At 46.2% G+C, this 16,040-nt stretch overlaps 1 protein-coding gene across 2 annotated transcripts in view; it reads right to left on the minus strand.

Moving 5' to 3' along the window:
* Nucleotides 1-73: 73 nt before the first annotated feature.
* LOC139366312 (phospholipid-transporting ATPase ABCA1-like) overlaps nt 74-16,040 on the minus strand; it is a 40,571-nt gene continuing 24,604 nt past the window's right edge. For both annotated transcript variants that reach the window (XM_071103657.1, XM_071103658.1), the window contains 29 exons: nt 13,793-14,036; nt 13,517-13,656; nt 13,298-13,414; nt 12,782-12,976; nt 12,126-12,331; nt 11,715-11,891; nt 11,374-11,596; nt 10,907-11,128; nt 9,277-9,481; nt 9,015-9,128; nt 8,689-8,863; nt 8,434-8,565; nt 8,012-8,289; nt 7,365-7,912; nt 7,191-7,242; nt 6,562-7,075; nt 6,110-6,394; nt 5,825-5,963; nt 5,474-5,718; nt 5,164-5,341; nt 4,771-5,031; nt 4,486-4,609; nt 4,073-4,386; nt 3,861-3,967; nt 3,487-3,763; nt 2,830-2,933; nt 2,372-2,464; nt 1,728-1,971; nt 74-1,535 (listed from right to left, as the gene is read on the minus strand). In XM_071103657.1, coding sequence (XP_070959758.1) covers nt 1,380-1,535; nt 1,728-1,971; nt 2,372-2,464; nt 2,830-2,933; nt 3,487-3,763; nt 3,861-3,967; nt 4,073-4,386; nt 4,486-4,609; nt 4,771-5,031; nt 5,164-5,341; nt 5,474-5,718; nt 5,825-5,963; nt 6,110-6,394; nt 6,562-7,075; nt 7,191-7,242; nt 7,365-7,912; nt 8,012-8,289; nt 8,434-8,565; nt 8,689-8,863; nt 9,015-9,128; nt 9,277-9,481; nt 10,907-11,128; nt 11,374-11,596; nt 11,715-11,891; nt 12,126-12,331; nt 12,782-12,976; nt 13,298-13,414; nt 13,517-13,656; nt 13,793-14,036 — 6,069 coding nt within the window. In that variant the 3' untranslated portion in view covers nt 74-1,379. The remainder of the gene's footprint in view (nt 1,536-1,727; nt 1,972-2,371; nt 2,465-2,829; nt 2,934-3,486; nt 3,764-3,860; nt 3,968-4,072; nt 4,387-4,485; nt 4,610-4,770; nt 5,032-5,163; nt 5,342-5,473; nt 5,719-5,824; nt 5,964-6,109; nt 6,395-6,561; nt 7,076-7,190; nt 7,243-7,364; nt 7,913-8,011; nt 8,290-8,433; nt 8,566-8,688; nt 8,864-9,014; nt 9,129-9,276; nt 9,482-10,906; nt 11,129-11,373; nt 11,597-11,714; nt 11,892-12,125; nt 12,332-12,781; nt 12,977-13,297; nt 13,415-13,516; nt 13,657-13,792; nt 14,037-16,040) is intronic.

Genomic DNA, 16,040 nt, shown 5'->3' on the forward strand with positions numbered 1-16,040 from the left:
TGTGGTTTTGGACAGGATTAAGTTTACGGCCATGTTGACACAAGATTAAGAGAATGGAAAACACTTGCCAGGACTGACGATCTGCTGGGTTTTATTGTGTAAATAAGTATTGTACAGGGCGAGTAACAGACATTCCCACAGCCTTTCTCAATACATTAAAAACAAACAGCTATTAAATAAATAATTTTCTTGATAGGATTCTTTCTTTTTGATCAAAAACAAAACAAACAATTGTATACAGTCTGTGGAAATTCCAGTGCAAAAACAATATTCCAATTAACACCACAAATAAAGTGCTTGGAATGTTGAACTGCCCTCATTTCAGGCAAGCTTTGTTTCAAAATACTGAGTCACAAAATGAATTTCACAATAAAATGGCACTTGACTGCACCGGTCTCTGCAACGATACATGACAAGCTTCCAGGTCACACGTTATGACAGGAGTTCAAAACTGACACGGCACGGTTGGTCCCTTCCAGTATCCATGATGATGTTACTCGATTTACTATTATCAACCCATGGAGGGAATGTTTCTGTTTTCACCTAGTGGTTAGGTGGTGAAAATACTGAAGTATCCTTAACAGTTTGTCTGGCAGGGCACTGTGGTATGTTGTGTTGAGGTATTCATTGCAAATGTTGATAATGTGTCTTAACCCACAAACAAATCTTTTAGTTTTCTGTAAAAGCTAAAATGTTTTTTTTATATATATATTTTTAACTTGTAGTTATTTGCATAGTGTACATTGAAAAGTGTACTTAGTCTCTGCAATTGGAGTGTTTCCAAATGGCTGAGTCCACTACATAGTAAGGTACTGAACTACAAGGAAGAACATTCATAATTACAGTAATGCCACAATGTACAAAATTAAACTATTCCTTGATATATAAATAAAAGATACTTCTTTCAAAACAAAATCAAACCAATTCAGATTCTACAGTACAGCCCTTGGCCACAGAAATGATTGGGATTCTTCATCATGTAATTCTGGTCTTGGAGAACAAAACCAAAAGAAACAGACCATTAATTATTTTCCTATCATTGGTAGAAACCAGTTAATTGGAATTACACAAATGAACACAGTTTCCTTAAAAATATACACTGCATAACATCTGCTGAAGCACAGGATAGAATTATGGCAGTTATTCCAAGTTTAATACTCTTTCTCCTTAATGACTATCGTGAAGGGCTCTCTGGGCCTCAACTCACTTCAGCACGATTAGGAAACTTTGCATTGAGCTTTCCAGCCGGGCCCTTCCGAGGGCAACACCTGGCTGAAGAATTAAAACGTTAAAATACTACTGTAATAATACAAGGACATAAACTCAGTCCAACACTGTTTGCGGGTTCCAGTTTTGGGTGGAAGATGGTGTCTGTTTGCTCACACCAAGCTCTCCTTTAGCCTCTCCTCGGCTAGCTTCTCTTCAGCCTGCCGCGAGCTGAGCGGGGTAGTGTCCACCACCGCCTCTTTGCGCTTTACTGAATTGTCTTTTGAGTGGTAATCGTCACTCTGGTCCTTGGCAAAGTTCACAAACACCTGGTAAAGAAGACAGCGTGTAAGCTATTATCACAGTACATCCCAATCCTCAATAGCGCACATGATGCTATGTCCAGTCTACTAAGAACATGCAGAAAGACAAACATGCATAGTGCTGTAATCCACAATCACACCTCAACGAAAACAACTCTTGACCACAAAGCCTTAAATCAGTGACGGATGGCGTCTTACCTGGTCCAGTGTGGTCTGCGACACAGAGTAGTCTTCTATCCGAAGCAGGTCCTTGTTCTTGGCCAGGATGCTGAAGATGTGTGCCAGGGAGGTGAGAGAGGAGGGCAGCTGGTACTGCAGCATGTTCCTGTGCTTTTCCTTCAGGGTGCTGCCCGGCAGCTCGCTCTCAATGAACTTCATCACCGGCGGCAGGTCAGGGTCCGCCCCCGCCACACGCAGGATGATGGTGTACCCGTCTCCGAACCTGGAGAGACAGAAGGAGAAAATATGGGGGGGGGGGGGGGGGGGGGGGGGAACGTCAAGGTGAAAAAATTATTTTAGCATTCTTTTGGCTCACAAGAAAATAAGATGAGCGTTTAAAAGGCAAACAAAGAGATTTCAGGAGAGGTAAAAAAAAAAAACAACCCTGAGAGGCTTGTAAGGCACCTCCCCTTTCAAATGATTACAAAACCATACAAAAAAGTATTGTTAAGAATTATAAACAAATACATCTCTAGAGTTACACAAAAAAATTCAAACAAAATGCAAAATAAAAAATATATCAATACATCATTTGAGCAATTTACTGTATTTAAAGCCACAGAGCACACTTTGTAGGTATTGGCTTGTTTCATATGCATCAGTGAAAGGACTTGTCATTTTACCTATTCTTTAGGTGCTGAACGCTCCCCAAGCAACGGAATCTGCCGTTGACCATGATGGCCATTCTGGTGCACAGGGCCTCACATTCCTCCATACTGAAGACACAAAATGGTAGACACAGACATTAGGTACAGTGTAAAGGAATTGATTAACTAGAAATCACATCCCTGCAAAGGTTAGTCTATGTCAAATAAGCGAATACCTTGTCAAATTAAAGTTAACACTCCAAAAGCTATTATTGTCATCCTGCACAGTAAGTGGGTAAGCAATACTTTGAATCATGTCAACTACGTAGTACAAGCCAATAGGCTACATTTGTGCTAATGAGGATTGCCTAACCGCAGCCTATACCGTACATAAGCTATGCTGCCAACCAATCAACAACAAGACCATGCATTTCAATGTATAGCAGTTAGCTCTTAGCCTAGCATGGCTGAGGTGTTTTGGTGTTTCTGGTTACCTGTGCGAGGTGAGCACCACGGAGCGTCCCTCCTTGATGACGCTGTGGATGCAGTTCCATAAGGCCCTGCGCGCTTTGGGGTCCATCCCAGTAGTGGGCTCGTCCTGTCACAAAGAGCACAGCCAGGTTAAGGTTGGCCCACAGGTTGAGCAGGAAACAACAGAGAAGACCAGCAGCAGGGGGGAGCAAGGCATTATGGCTCTTCTAGTGTTGCATTATGCTATTAGAAACTTGCTTTCTCTCTGGCTTTGTTTGTCTTTTCTCTTTCGCTCTCACCATGTCTCTTGGTCTGTCTCTTGCATTGTCTCACCACTCAGTTTCTGTCTCTCTCTCCCTTTATCCCGCTCACAGCTGATGTGGCCAGCCCCTCTCTCCAGCCCAATAGGAGCAAAACATAAGCCTATGATTTTCCAGGAACCATTTGAGAGCACTGGTGTGCCAGTGGGAGAATTTTAATCTAACCCTCATTACACAACCATCGCTGCTGCAATCCCCACCGGGAGAACAATGAAACACCAGTTATCTGATTTAGAGGAGGTTCCTTTGTTGATATGTCACATCAAGGTCACCTCCAAGCTGATGCAACCAGTCTGATCCCCTTGTGTTGGTGGTTACAGTTTATGTAGGTCTGTGTGTGTGTTGGGACATAGTACGTACCAGGAACACGACGGGTGGTCCTCCTATTAGGGCCATGGCCGTGGAGAGTTTCCTCATGTTTCCTCCGCTGTAGCTTCCTGCTGCCTTGTCCACATACTTTACTAGGCCCAGCTTACGGATGCCCCATTCAGCAACCTCACACACTTCCTTCTCGGGCACTCCACGCAGGACGGCGTAGAACTCCAGGTGCTCTCTGCCTGTCAGCAGTTCGTTGATGGCGTCAAACTGGGGACAGTAGCCCATGTTCTGGTGCACTTCGTCTATCTCCCGCAGTATACTATCAAAGCAAAAAAAGTAAGTCTCACATTTAGACTACTGAAGCTCTCCACTGTAATACCTAGTATGAGCTCTCTGGCACAAAATGGCTGACTTACCTTTTTCCAGCCAGGAAAGCTTCTCCACTGGTGACCATGGAGTCTCCTGTCAGCATTTTGAATGTGGTGGTCTTTCCAGCTCCGTTCACACCCAGGAGGCCAAAGCACTGAGAGAAAGAGAAAGGAAACAGAGGAAATATACCAAAGGAGATTGAAAGAGATTGCATGTCATTGCATCGTGTATTTACTTGTTTTAAATAATCTAATCTTACCTCTCCAGGAGGGATGCCCACACACAGGCGGTCTACAACTGGCTTTTGCTTCCTCTTGTAGACCTTGGTGAGCTGTCGGAGCTCCAGGATGTCTCCGTGTCCCAGTCCGTTGACAATCCTCTGCCTCTCTCTGGCCACATCCTCGTCCTCCTCGCCTACCGGAGGGAGCTTGGTGTGCAGGTTAATGGGCTTGATGCAGAAGCGGTACTGGAAAAGGACGGTGATGATGAAGAAGACCACTCCTTCCACGGCCATGGCAAACAGGTTCTTGCCCACCATGTCCCATTCCAGAGGGGATCGGAAGCGGTTCTCACCTGTGAACAGCAGGAGGAGTGGGTTTAGAGAAATGTTCAAGAGACACCTCTGCGCTGAATTACATAGAAAAATGGCTCATGGGGAAATGCAGTTCTTACCAAATCTCTCCAGAGCGTCGGCCATGGCCTGGTTCTTCACCATGTCGATGAGACCTCGGCCAAGACAGAAGTGAGGGAAGATCAGCAAAACGTTCTTCAGGATGTTGTTGATACCCCCAATTTCCTGAAGAGGAGGAATATTTAACCCTTAATGTCACCAGATAAGTGGAACATTAACAAAAGATTGTGTTAATTCTCTGTTGTCAAAAAAAATAAAAATGAAATGGCTTCCTTAGGCAAGGATGAGCACACCACATTATGCAGCTAATGTGTGGTGTCCCTTACGTTGTCTCCGAAGAGTTCCATGACGAAGGTGGAGATGCTGCCGTTGATGCCGATGAGGATGTTGACGGAGGTCAGCACCACGTAGGCCGTGCTGGGGATCTTAAAGAAGAAGGATGCCGGGTACATCAGGGGAGTGATAGACCAGCCATAGAGGAGCAGAAGCAGGGCCAGCACTGGCAGGTTGGTGGACGACACATAGGCCTTTTGTTGGAAGCAGACGAAGATGATGATGACAAGCGTTGCCGGGACGATGTAGTTACACTGCAAGACAAACGAGATGACAAGGTTAGCAATCAATCAAACTAATTCTGTTCATGTAGCGCTTTACACTAGTAGAAAACAGCTGCTAAATGCTCAGAAGAAATACTCAAAATGGCGGTTAGGAGTTCTCACCATATCCCAGATGAAGTTGGCAGTCCAGTAAAGCAGGGGCTGCACACCGCTGATGAACTGCATGTGCTTGGCCTTGCTCACTCTCTCCTGTATGAGGAAGACTACGAAGCTGGCTGGGACGAAGGACATGGCAAAGATCACGCAGATGGACACCAGGACGTCCACTGAGGTGGTCATCCTACAAAGAGGGGGTAGTTGGATGTTAAGGAGAGTACACTGTGCTTGGTACACTTTACAAACTCTACATTCTACTAGGTCAATTACTTTAATGATGTCATTGTTCCAAGATGTCTGTGGCGTGGGTACTTACAGTGCCACCTGGGACAGCTGCTCCTTGGTGAGGTTGAGCGGGTGGTTGAAGGCGCGGATGCCAAACTTGCTGGGGTCCTTGCCAGGGGGCAGGTTGGAGCGCAGGATGCCGTTGTTCATCACGTTGAGGAAGGCTCCCATGCTGTGCCATCCCTTGTTGTTGAACCAAATCTTGACATTGTTCTTGGTGTCCAGACCATTGATGAAGCTAGACAAGCTCTCCAGGAATCGGTCTGCGGCTGCACCCTGAAGATATATAATAACAATGGTTTAGATTGGTGAAAGTGATGTTGTGTTCAGTGGCAGAAACTGAGTTATAGTGAATGTGGAAATGAATGAATGGAAGTCTCACCTTCTCCAATTCAAAAATCTTCCTCACTCGAGCGATGGCGTCGTCAATTTCGTCAGCTGCGGGGAGGACGTTGGTGCTCCTGGCACCCAATGAGAAGCCACCGTACCTAAATTCATTTACCCAGATTTTGTTCTTCAAACTGTGATAAGAAAAAAAGAAGCATAATTATTTAATGGCAATTTGGGCTAGACAGGTATACAAAAACAATTGTATAACTCAATCATTGTACATACTATATCATACCACTGTTATAAAAGATATGCAATATATATATGAAGGTGATACCTTTTCCCAATGATCTCTGCATAGGTCTTCACCAGATAGTCAGAGATGTTTCTGTTGGTCAGATTTTGCAGGGTGTCTGTCTCACTGATCTTCATCTGAGGGGGTGGCAGTCCTCCGGCTCCAGCAGGACACTCAGGGAGCATTTTCTTGCGGCCGTCACAGCTGCAGGCGCATGCGGGGGACGGCTCCTCCATGGTCCAGTTACCTGTGCGGAAGAGTTCCAGAAGGGTCTCTGGGACCTCCGGTATGGACCAGTCTTCGTCACCCATCGTACAGGGAGTGTCACTGAGAGAGGAGGGAGAGAGAGAGATTGAGAGTAATTATCTCCTAAAGAACATTGAAAATATGTGCCTTATCATACACCTATCTGTCATATTTATTTCCTCAAAGACAGGAGAAATTGTACAAATGGAAATAACCATTTTGTTAGACCCTGGCATATTGAGACTCACGGTATGGGCTGTCCTTCCATGCAGCGCGTTCCAAACCCAGGTCCTTCGGTGAGGGCACTCAATAACCGTTGTGTGCTAGCGTCTTCAGGGGCGTCATCGCTGATGAAGAGGGACTGTTCTTCGTACATCCATGGCTGCAGCTCCAGACTGGGGTACTTTCCGAAAGGTGGGACGATGAGACTGAAGACCAGGGCAATGCACACAAACACAGCAGGGAGTACAATCTGAGCAAAGAAACCTTTTCTGGAGCGTTGAGCGTACAGAAACCTCTTCCAAATCAAGGCCACAAACTGCTGCCTCTTCAGACTCCATCCCGTCACCTTGTAGGAGCCTTTACCGTCCGATCCGCTCAAGAAGTCTGTCTCTCTGGATTCTGGGTCTGCGTCCGAGTCGTTATGTTCATTGTTGTCGTCATCAATCTGGGGTCTAAGGCAGCTCTGGTGGTCTCCACCGAAGGCATTTCCTCCACCAAAGGCATGATTTCTACGACGTCTGCGCAGGGGGAGTGTACCGTCTAGGCAAAAACACATACAAAATAACAACAATTAACAGATGCTGACATGTTCGAGAACCATTCAAGACTTAATAATCCGAGTCATACCCACAGGCGATTTCTAAAGGGTTCTTACCTGAGGGAACTTCAGTGTCAACTCCGTTGTCCTCTGCCACTTTCAGGAAAATCTATGAGGAGATAGAAAAGACAGAAATCAAACACTATTCCCCAATGCAATGTAAAGCACTTTGAGCATCTAGAAACGAGATATCCATCCCATTATCCATTTAATAATCTATTGTAGTTGTACCTCTTCCAGGGTGGTGTCGGAGACGCCATAGCTGGATATGCCCAGGTCAGGGAGGTGATTGTCCATGTCCTTGAAGAGCTCCACGAAGGCTCCGTCCTTGGCGGCGCCATAGGGTAGGACGTAGATGAGCTCGTGGCCAAGGTTTTCCACCATGCGGGCAGCCGGGACATGCTTGAAGATCAGGCTGGAGATCAGGGAGACGTCGGGGGGCACGAAGGCACTTTCACAGATGGAAGCTGCCTGAGCAGTTTCTATGGTAGCTACTTCGCTCTCGTGTTCGCTGCCAAGGCCTGCGTCAGAGCTGCTCTCAGAGGGACAATCCTCCTCCTTCTTAGGTAAGGAGACGGTACTGGAGGAGTTGCGGCAGGAGCTGAGGAAAGGTTCTGGGCCCTTCTTGACCAGGGTGAGGTAGTAGCCTGTACCCAGCTGGTTCTTCAGGAAGAGGGAGGAGCCCACGCAGCACAGCTTGCCGTGGGAGATGATGGCAATGCGGTCGCCCAAGATGTCCGCCTCGTCCATGTGGTGGGTGGAGAGGATGATGGTACGACCTGGAGAGGGGAAGGGAAAACAGTGAGTTATCACACAGGACTCCCCCCAGTAGTTTGTTATGCATTGCTGCTAAAAAGAGGTAAGGAGTTAGTGGTTACCTAGACGATATTGGAGCAAGAGGTCCCAGATGCCCCTGCGGGCGTAGGGGTCGACCCCTGCAGTGGGCTCGTCCAGAATCACAACCTTTGACCCCCCGACAAAGGCCAGAGCCACAGAGAGCTTCCTCTGCATCCCTCCGGACAGTGTGCTGGTCCTGGAAGTGCGTTTGTGCGGCAGGCCAGTATCTATCAGGATCTGTTCGATCTCAGACTTCACCTGTTCCTCAGATAGACCCTTCAGGCGAGCATAGAACCAGATGTGCTCCTCAACGGTCAGCCTGGTCAAACCCAAAAACAAACACGTTAGACTTCATATAACAACTGCTCATAACAAACCAATGTAACTATTGACATAAATATTATCATTATAATTAACTTTCTGTTAAAACTGGTTGCTAATATGATGGACTGGGAACACTTACATGCTGAAGAGAACGTTGTGCTGTGGACAAACACCCAGACTCTGTCGAATAGCACTCAGCTCCGATCGGATGTCTTTTCCCATGATGTAAGCAGTGCCAGAGGTAGGTGGAAACAGTCCCGTTAGAATCGACCTGACAAATACAAAGATGTCAATACTAGATGAACTCCCTTTAAAATGTATAAATGTAACTTTCAACTAAATTTGTATGGGCTATTGTTCACAGATGGCACCAGTTGTATGTCATTGCACTTACATAGTGGTGGTTTTCCCTGCTCCGTTGTGGCCCAAGAAAGAGGTGATCTGTCCTTCGTAGAAGCCCAGAGTCAGCCCATCCACAGCCAGCTTCTTCCCGTGCCGGTACACCTTGACTAGGTTCTCTATGAAGACACCAGTTTTCAGGTGGGCTGGCTCTTCCTCTATACAGACAGCTGAAGACACAACACAACATAATGTAATTCAAATGGGGTACAATGACCATCACATTTTCCTTTGCTTGAATAAACAAACAACTGCTCAAATTAATTCGCCCACCATGTGGATAATCAGTTGTTCTGCATCGGAGTTAAATCGGGGTCTTACCTTCACAGCTCCTTCTCTTGTTCTGACTGAAGTCAGTCTTCCTGTTGTCCCCTTCTCCGAACCAGTAGGACTTGGAGAAGAGGAAGTACCAGGGCCTGGGAATACCATACTGACCTGAAGGAGACCACAAAAAACACATACATTCAGACAATGCAAACAACTAAACAATACAATACAATGCAAGTGGCTTCAACATAAGCCTAACAAAATGGTACCCAAACAGATCCATTACAGTGGAATAGTTCAGCTCATGGACACCTACCAGGGAAGACAGACTCGATGTACCAGGTCATCACCATGTAGAGGAAGGAGTCGAAGTACATCATGATGATGGCGGTGGTCAGGCTGAAGTCGTCCTCCTCCATGGGGCTATTGAACAGGTTGTTCCACTGGATGCCGATGCCCTGCTCTTCGAACAGGGCAAAGTACTCACAGCCAAAGCCAAAGGCCACTGGGGACAGCAGGCTCTGTAGAGAAGGAGAGATGTTAATACACTACATGACCAAAAGTATGTGGACACCTGCTTGTCAAATATCTCATTCCGCAATCATGGGCATTAATATGGAGTTGGTCCCTCCTTTGCTGCTATAACAGCCTTCACTCTTCTGGGAAGGCCTTCCACTAGATGTCGGAACATTGCTGCGGGGACTTGCTTCCATTCAGCCAGAAAAGCATTAGTGAGGTCGGGCTCTGATGTTGGGTGATTAGGCCTGGCTCACAGTCGTCGTTCCAATTCATCCCAAAGGCGTTCGATGGGGTTGAGGTCAGGGCTCTGTGCAGGCCAGTCAGGTTCTTCCACACCGATCTCAACAAACCATTTCTGTATGGACCTCGCTTTGTGCACAGGGGCATTGTCATAGTGAAACAAGAAAGGGCCTTCCCCAAACTGTTGCCACAAAGGTGGAAGCACAGAATCATCTAGAATATCATTGTATGCTGAAGCATTAAGATTTTTGTTCACTGGAACTAAGGGGCCTAGCCCGAATCATGAAAAATAGCCCCAGACCATTATTCCTCCTCCACCAAACTTTACAGTTGGCACTGTACATTGGGACAGGTAGCGTTCTCATGGCATCTACCAAACCCAGATTCGCCCATCGGATTGCCAGATGGTGAAGCGTGATTCATTACTCCAGAGAACACGTTTTCACCGCTCCAGTGTCCAGTGGCGGCAAGCTTTACACCACTTGGCATTTCACATGGTGATCTTAGGCTTGTGTGCGCCTGCTCGGCCATGGAAACCCATTTCATGAAGCTCTCGATGAACTGTTCTTGTGCTGACTTTGCTTCCAGAGGCAGTTTGGAACTCGTGGTGAATGTTGCGACAGAGTACAGATGATTTTCACAGTCCCATTCTGTGAGCTTGTATGGCCTAACATTCCGCGGTTGAGCCATTGATGCTCTTAGACATTTCCACTTCACAATAACAGCACTTACAGTTGACCGGGCAGCTCAAGCAGGGCAGAAATGTGACAAACTGTGCCACATTGAAAGTGACTGAGCTCTTCAGTAAGGCCATTCTACTGCCAATGTTTGTCTATGGAGATTGCATGGCGGTGTGCTCGAATTTTATACACCTGTCAGCAACGGGAGTGGCTGAAATAGCCGAATCTACTCATTTGAAGGGGTGTCCACATACTTTTGTACATATAGCGTATCATATACAACAACAATGCCAATAAGATGATGAGCCTGATGAGGTAACCAGCAGCAGAAAAAACAATGATGTGACAAAAGAGTTACATTACAAACACATTTCAAAGAAAAAGCTGCCCTGTTCGTAGTGGCACTACACTTAATAACTTAATGAAAGTGTCTCCTCTTATAAAATGTCACATGTGGACAACCAACATCATCTCAAAATGTCTAGTACATATAAAAGCATGACTCACAGCGACTATTTTGGCCCCAAAGCCCACATAGTCCTGCCAGGCCACACAGAGGACGTAGGGCAGGTAGAGGGTGAAGTAGATGATGCCCCCGCATGCCGCCGCCAAGTTGGCACGGGCAAACATTGTGCTGATGAGGAAGCACTGCATGATGGTTACCACGGCGAAGGAACCCAGGAACAGGAAGATGACGCCGGGGTCACTGTAGGGCAGCAGGTTCCCCATCTGATTAGAGGAGAGAGAGGGAGGATTCTCATTGGTAAATAGAGAGGAAGTCAATTAACATCAGAAAAAAAAAAACATTCTCACATCAACATAAAATATTAAGACAAGTTATTGTCACGATACCAATATCACTGAAATACTGATATCACTGAAATACCAATATCACTGAAATACTGATATCACTGAAATATTGTGATGCGAAAAAGGATCATTGCCATCCTAAATCATGGGATACAGTGCAATACCTTGAGCAGCACAACCAGCAGGCCGGCAGAAATTAGCAGGGGGATGAGGCTGCTGATGAACCAGCTGAACCACAGGATGCCGTTGTCCAATCCCATGATCCTCATGGTCTCCTTGAGCCTTGCCTCCTTCTCGTACACCACGCTCTTGATGATGATGGCCACAGAGTACATCCAGGCCAGGGTCATGAAGAGGGGCATGGAGCGACTCATCACCCGCAGGAAGCTGGAGGACAGAGGTCATAGGTCAAAGGAGGAAATGGAAGCCATTTTAAAGCCTTGCAGTTAGCCACTCAACACAGATCCCAGGTGAATAAGGTCAAATCCTGCTCGGTGTGACTCACATGTCATCCACGTAGCAGGGATAGGGCATCTGTTGGATGTAGACTCCCGTCTTCTCCTTGACGCCAGTTACTGCTGTGATGATGCTATGCTCGATGATGTCCTGGAGGTAAGAGAAGCCACCCCAGATGTAGCGCAGGTCCTCAAATGGGTCAGCACGAGGACCAGGGTCCCAATATCTGTTAAGAGAGAAAAAAAGCAACGCATAAATCACCCTTCCTGTAAACCTCTTACAAATGCATTCCCTCCCAAGGAGCAAGGTTCACAACAAATTCAAATTTGACCAAAAAGCTGAAAGTGATCCCCCTTCACAAAAAAATAAAGTGAGTGTTCAAAATGACCCCAATGACACAGGCATAAAACACTGTCCAATACATCTAGTAGATAGATTGGGGCGCTTTGAATCAACATACCCGTCTTTGATCTTGTTGGTGCGCTCCACGTTATCGATGTCCATGCGGATCTTGTAGTTGACGTTGGCCGGCAGTTCAGAGCTGTTGGCCTCAATATCTGGAAACACAATCCCCGCCCAGAACTTCCTATCGTCCAGGAGCGCCATGGATTTGTTGACCATCCTTTCCTCATTGGCCACGGGCTCCATCTTATCCAGGTTTACACACTGTAAACAAACAAAACGCATTTGTTAAAGGCCTATCCTCATCGGGTCTTGGCCAGGACTAGCAGATCTATTCACATGCTGGAAGTGGGGGTGGGGAGGCTTTAAATGGAATGTTCATCAGGTTCCTGGCTAACTTGGTCCAGCTGTGTTTTTCTTTGCCATTTCCCATTATACAGTGGAAGAGGTTGGGGCAAAGTAAAATGGCTGCAATTGACTACTGTTTCCACAAAGAGAGGGCAATGACTGGAATGAAAACTCTCAGGCCCAAAGCACCTTGATGTGTTTCACTTGTTGTTTTAACGCCCGCAATTATGTAATTGGTATGTATTGCAGAAGGTGCTGAATGGGGACTTCACCAGAAAGAGAACAAAATTGAACTGAGGCTAAGAAAGGGGCCAAGTGACTGTGTGCGTGAGCGACACATAGAGAGACAATGAAAGAGAGCGAGACCTCCATGAAGCGGGATATGCTCATGATGGCCTGGTCCGTCTCGTTGAAGACTTCCCTCCAGGTGAAGGCGGTACCGTGGGGATGCGTGTCCTGCGAATGTTTGGTCAGGAAGTTGGAGATGTCCTCCACAGTCCACTCTGAGCCCGCCAGTTGGGAGGTGAAGAAGCTGCCAGTGCCATTGTTCTTCAATAGGGTCTGGGAGAGAGGAAGGAAGAGCAGGAGAGTGACTGTGAGTGGACTTTGTGGTACCGTCCCGCATCTCTCCACAAGATGCCAGTGTTGACCATCTGAAAGGGCTGCTTCCCATCATGTATTTTGTTGTATTGCTATTTGCTGTGTTACTGTGTCATGTCCTGGGTGTTGTCTCTGAGTTATTATTACAGATGCCATTCTATAAGCCAAAAGCATTTCAAAACTGAAAAGAAAATATTGTATAAGGTATTCTACAATGGTGCTCTACAAGGCTAACATAAGTGATGTTGGCTGTAGTAGAGACAACAGATTAGTCAGACATACCCTTACTAGGTCCATGTTTTCGCTGCTCTCCATGAAGGTCCAGACCTTGGGCTTAATTTCCTCCCACATGCCCCCCAGCTCTCTGAGGACCCCCAGCTCCTGGAATGTTCTGTTCACCTGAAGGAGAGGGCAAGATTGGGACTGTTGGTGTTCTGCTAAAACTACTACTGGGACCAGCGATGTACTGTAACTAAGAGGTATAGTATAACTGATACACACCTCGTGGATGATCTTCTGTGTAGCTGGGGTGTCGGGGGTGTACAGGATCTTGCCCATGAGCAGAGGCTTCAGGGCCTGCCAGATCATCCTGGACACGGGGCTGGACTCCATGTTCCTCATCATAGCGTTACAGTATGGAGCTGGAGGGGGGTCACAGAAGGAACAATGACGTCAGGTCCAGACAAGAATGTCACAACTAGCAAAGAAATTGGTTCCCCGCTAAAAAAATGTTTGAATACCACTGAAATACATTAACATAAAGGAGAAGTTGCTTACTGGATGTGTTGTCGTAGGCAGAGACGGGCTCCTCTCCGTTGGTTGTGTTGTGGTTGCCGAACAGAGCCTTGTAGTTGTTGTCCTCGTACCAGTTGAGGGACTTGATCTTTAGTCCGCCACCCTCGGGATGGCCACAGACGATGCGCGACACAGCCTGGTACATGTGGCTGGGGGAGGATGTGGCGTTCTCCGTGAGGAAGATGATCTCGTTACGCAGGTCTCTCCAACTCTTCATGCTGGCCAGCTATTTGGGACACAAATGAGTGTGATGTTAGCAAATGGGGTCATCTTTTAGGATGCAAATGGGAATGTGACCTGGACTTGGAGCAATTCATTGTGATTCAAGACCAGCTTGTTGACATGGTGAGATGGATACATATAAGGCAACTTGTAAATGTGTTGTAATGACTGTGTGTTAGTCTTCGCCTTATACCTAGTACCTCAGCACAGCCATCCTAAAACCACAGTTTTGTGTGTTAATGCCTTAGTGTTCGTTATTATTATAATTTATTTTTAACGCTATTATGGTATTTTACTACCTTGGTTTTTTATTTATTTCGCCTTTATTTAACCAGGTAGGCAAGTTGAGAACAAGTTCTCATTTACAATTGCGACCTGGCCAAGATAAAGCAAAGCAGTTCGACACATACAACAACACAGGAAAACAAACATACAATCAATAATACAGTAGAAACAAGTCTATATACGATGTGAGCAAATGAGGTGAGATAAGGGAGGTAAAGGCAAAAAAAAGGCCATGGTGGCAAAGTAAATACAATATAGCAAGTAAAACACTGGAATGGTAGATTTGCAGTGGAAGAATGTGCAAAGTAGAAATAAAAATAATGGGGTTGGTAATAATGGTTCCTTGGCTGACCAGCGCATTTTTACAACAACCTGATTTTGCTACCTTGCATTTCTGGTCAAAAATGTATCTTCATACCGAATTATAAAAAGGTGAGACTCAGAGTAGACTAGGAGCAGACAAGGAGCAGACTCTGAGCATTAAAAACACAACAACAGACCTCACAAGAAGCCTGTAAAGCGTGTGTGCTAACTGTCCTAATGCCTTGTAATGCACAACGCCTTGTAACAACATTCACACAATACAGTGCTAACAAATGTGTCCTGTTATGTCTGCACAGAAAAGCTAGACCTTTTGTGGCAGAATTGCCATTCTATGTTTGACCTCTTCTCTCTCACTATCTATTTCTATCCTTCTTTTTCTTCGCTCTCCAAAGCTGGTTTCCTCACCCAGCATGGGAAAACAAAGAAAGTTAGGAGTGAGAAGAAAATAAGTGCCAAAGGGAAAAGGTTACTCTCGGTCATTCATCACTGGGGAGGAGGAGGAGACGTGGTCCCGACTGTTGACTCTCCCAGAGCCTATTTGACAATGTGGTTACATGTATGCCAGTCAGGCCCTCCCATCTCCTCTCCTTCCCTCCTCTCCATATAGACGGACCTGACTCAGCCCAGCCACGACAGCAAGAAGGCAGTCACATGGTTCCAATCGAGCCCAGGTGGCGCACCTGGAACAGAGTGTGTGTGTGTGTGTGTGTGAGAGAGAGAGAGACACGGGGGAAACAGCTGTACACACTGAACTCTCACACAATAAGTCATAACCACACAACAGGAGCTCTGGACCCCTGAGTTGTTTCTAGGGCGTTGGTTGGGTTCGAGTGGCCATACCACTACATAACTCCAAGGTAATGTGCCAAACCAAGTAATATTTAGTGACTTAGAGTTTCTTGACATCTTCAGATACATTGTTGGGGTTAGAGGGCAACAACGAACAACAAAGTGTGTCTATGAAGCGCTGGGGTTGTTTTAGTAACTCCTAAAGACTGTACACTATACTGTAGTTAAGGGCCTTCATAAACACTACATAGCAGTTCTACATAGCTCAAATCTAATTTTATTGGTCACGTACACATATTTTGCAGATGTTATCACGGGTGTAGCGAAATGTTTATTACATGGGTATGCAGCTGCAACATACCATGTGTTTGCGGACATAAGAATCTATGTATACTTATAGGGGGTTATCCTTATTGTTGTAAGCAGAGTAATCAACAGAGCACTGACTGGTTGAGAAAACACAGACACAACACTTGGGTAGTCAGGCCCGCCATCGAGCCAGTCTTATAGCCTCCTGTTTGTTGTCATAGGGGCATGCATTCACCTCGTCAGCTAAAGTTAACTTTCCTTTGCGTAAATGCTGACTTGCCCGCTAACTTGTTTAGAAACC

This window comes from Oncorhynchus clarkii, chromosome 14, assembly GCF_045791955.1.
Source record: "Oncorhynchus clarkii lewisi isolate Uvic-CL-2024 chromosome 14, UVic_Ocla_1.0, whole genome shotgun sequence".
In the NCBI taxonomy this organism is placed as follows: domain Eukaryota; kingdom Metazoa; phylum Chordata; class Actinopteri; order Salmoniformes; family Salmonidae; genus Oncorhynchus; species Oncorhynchus clarkii.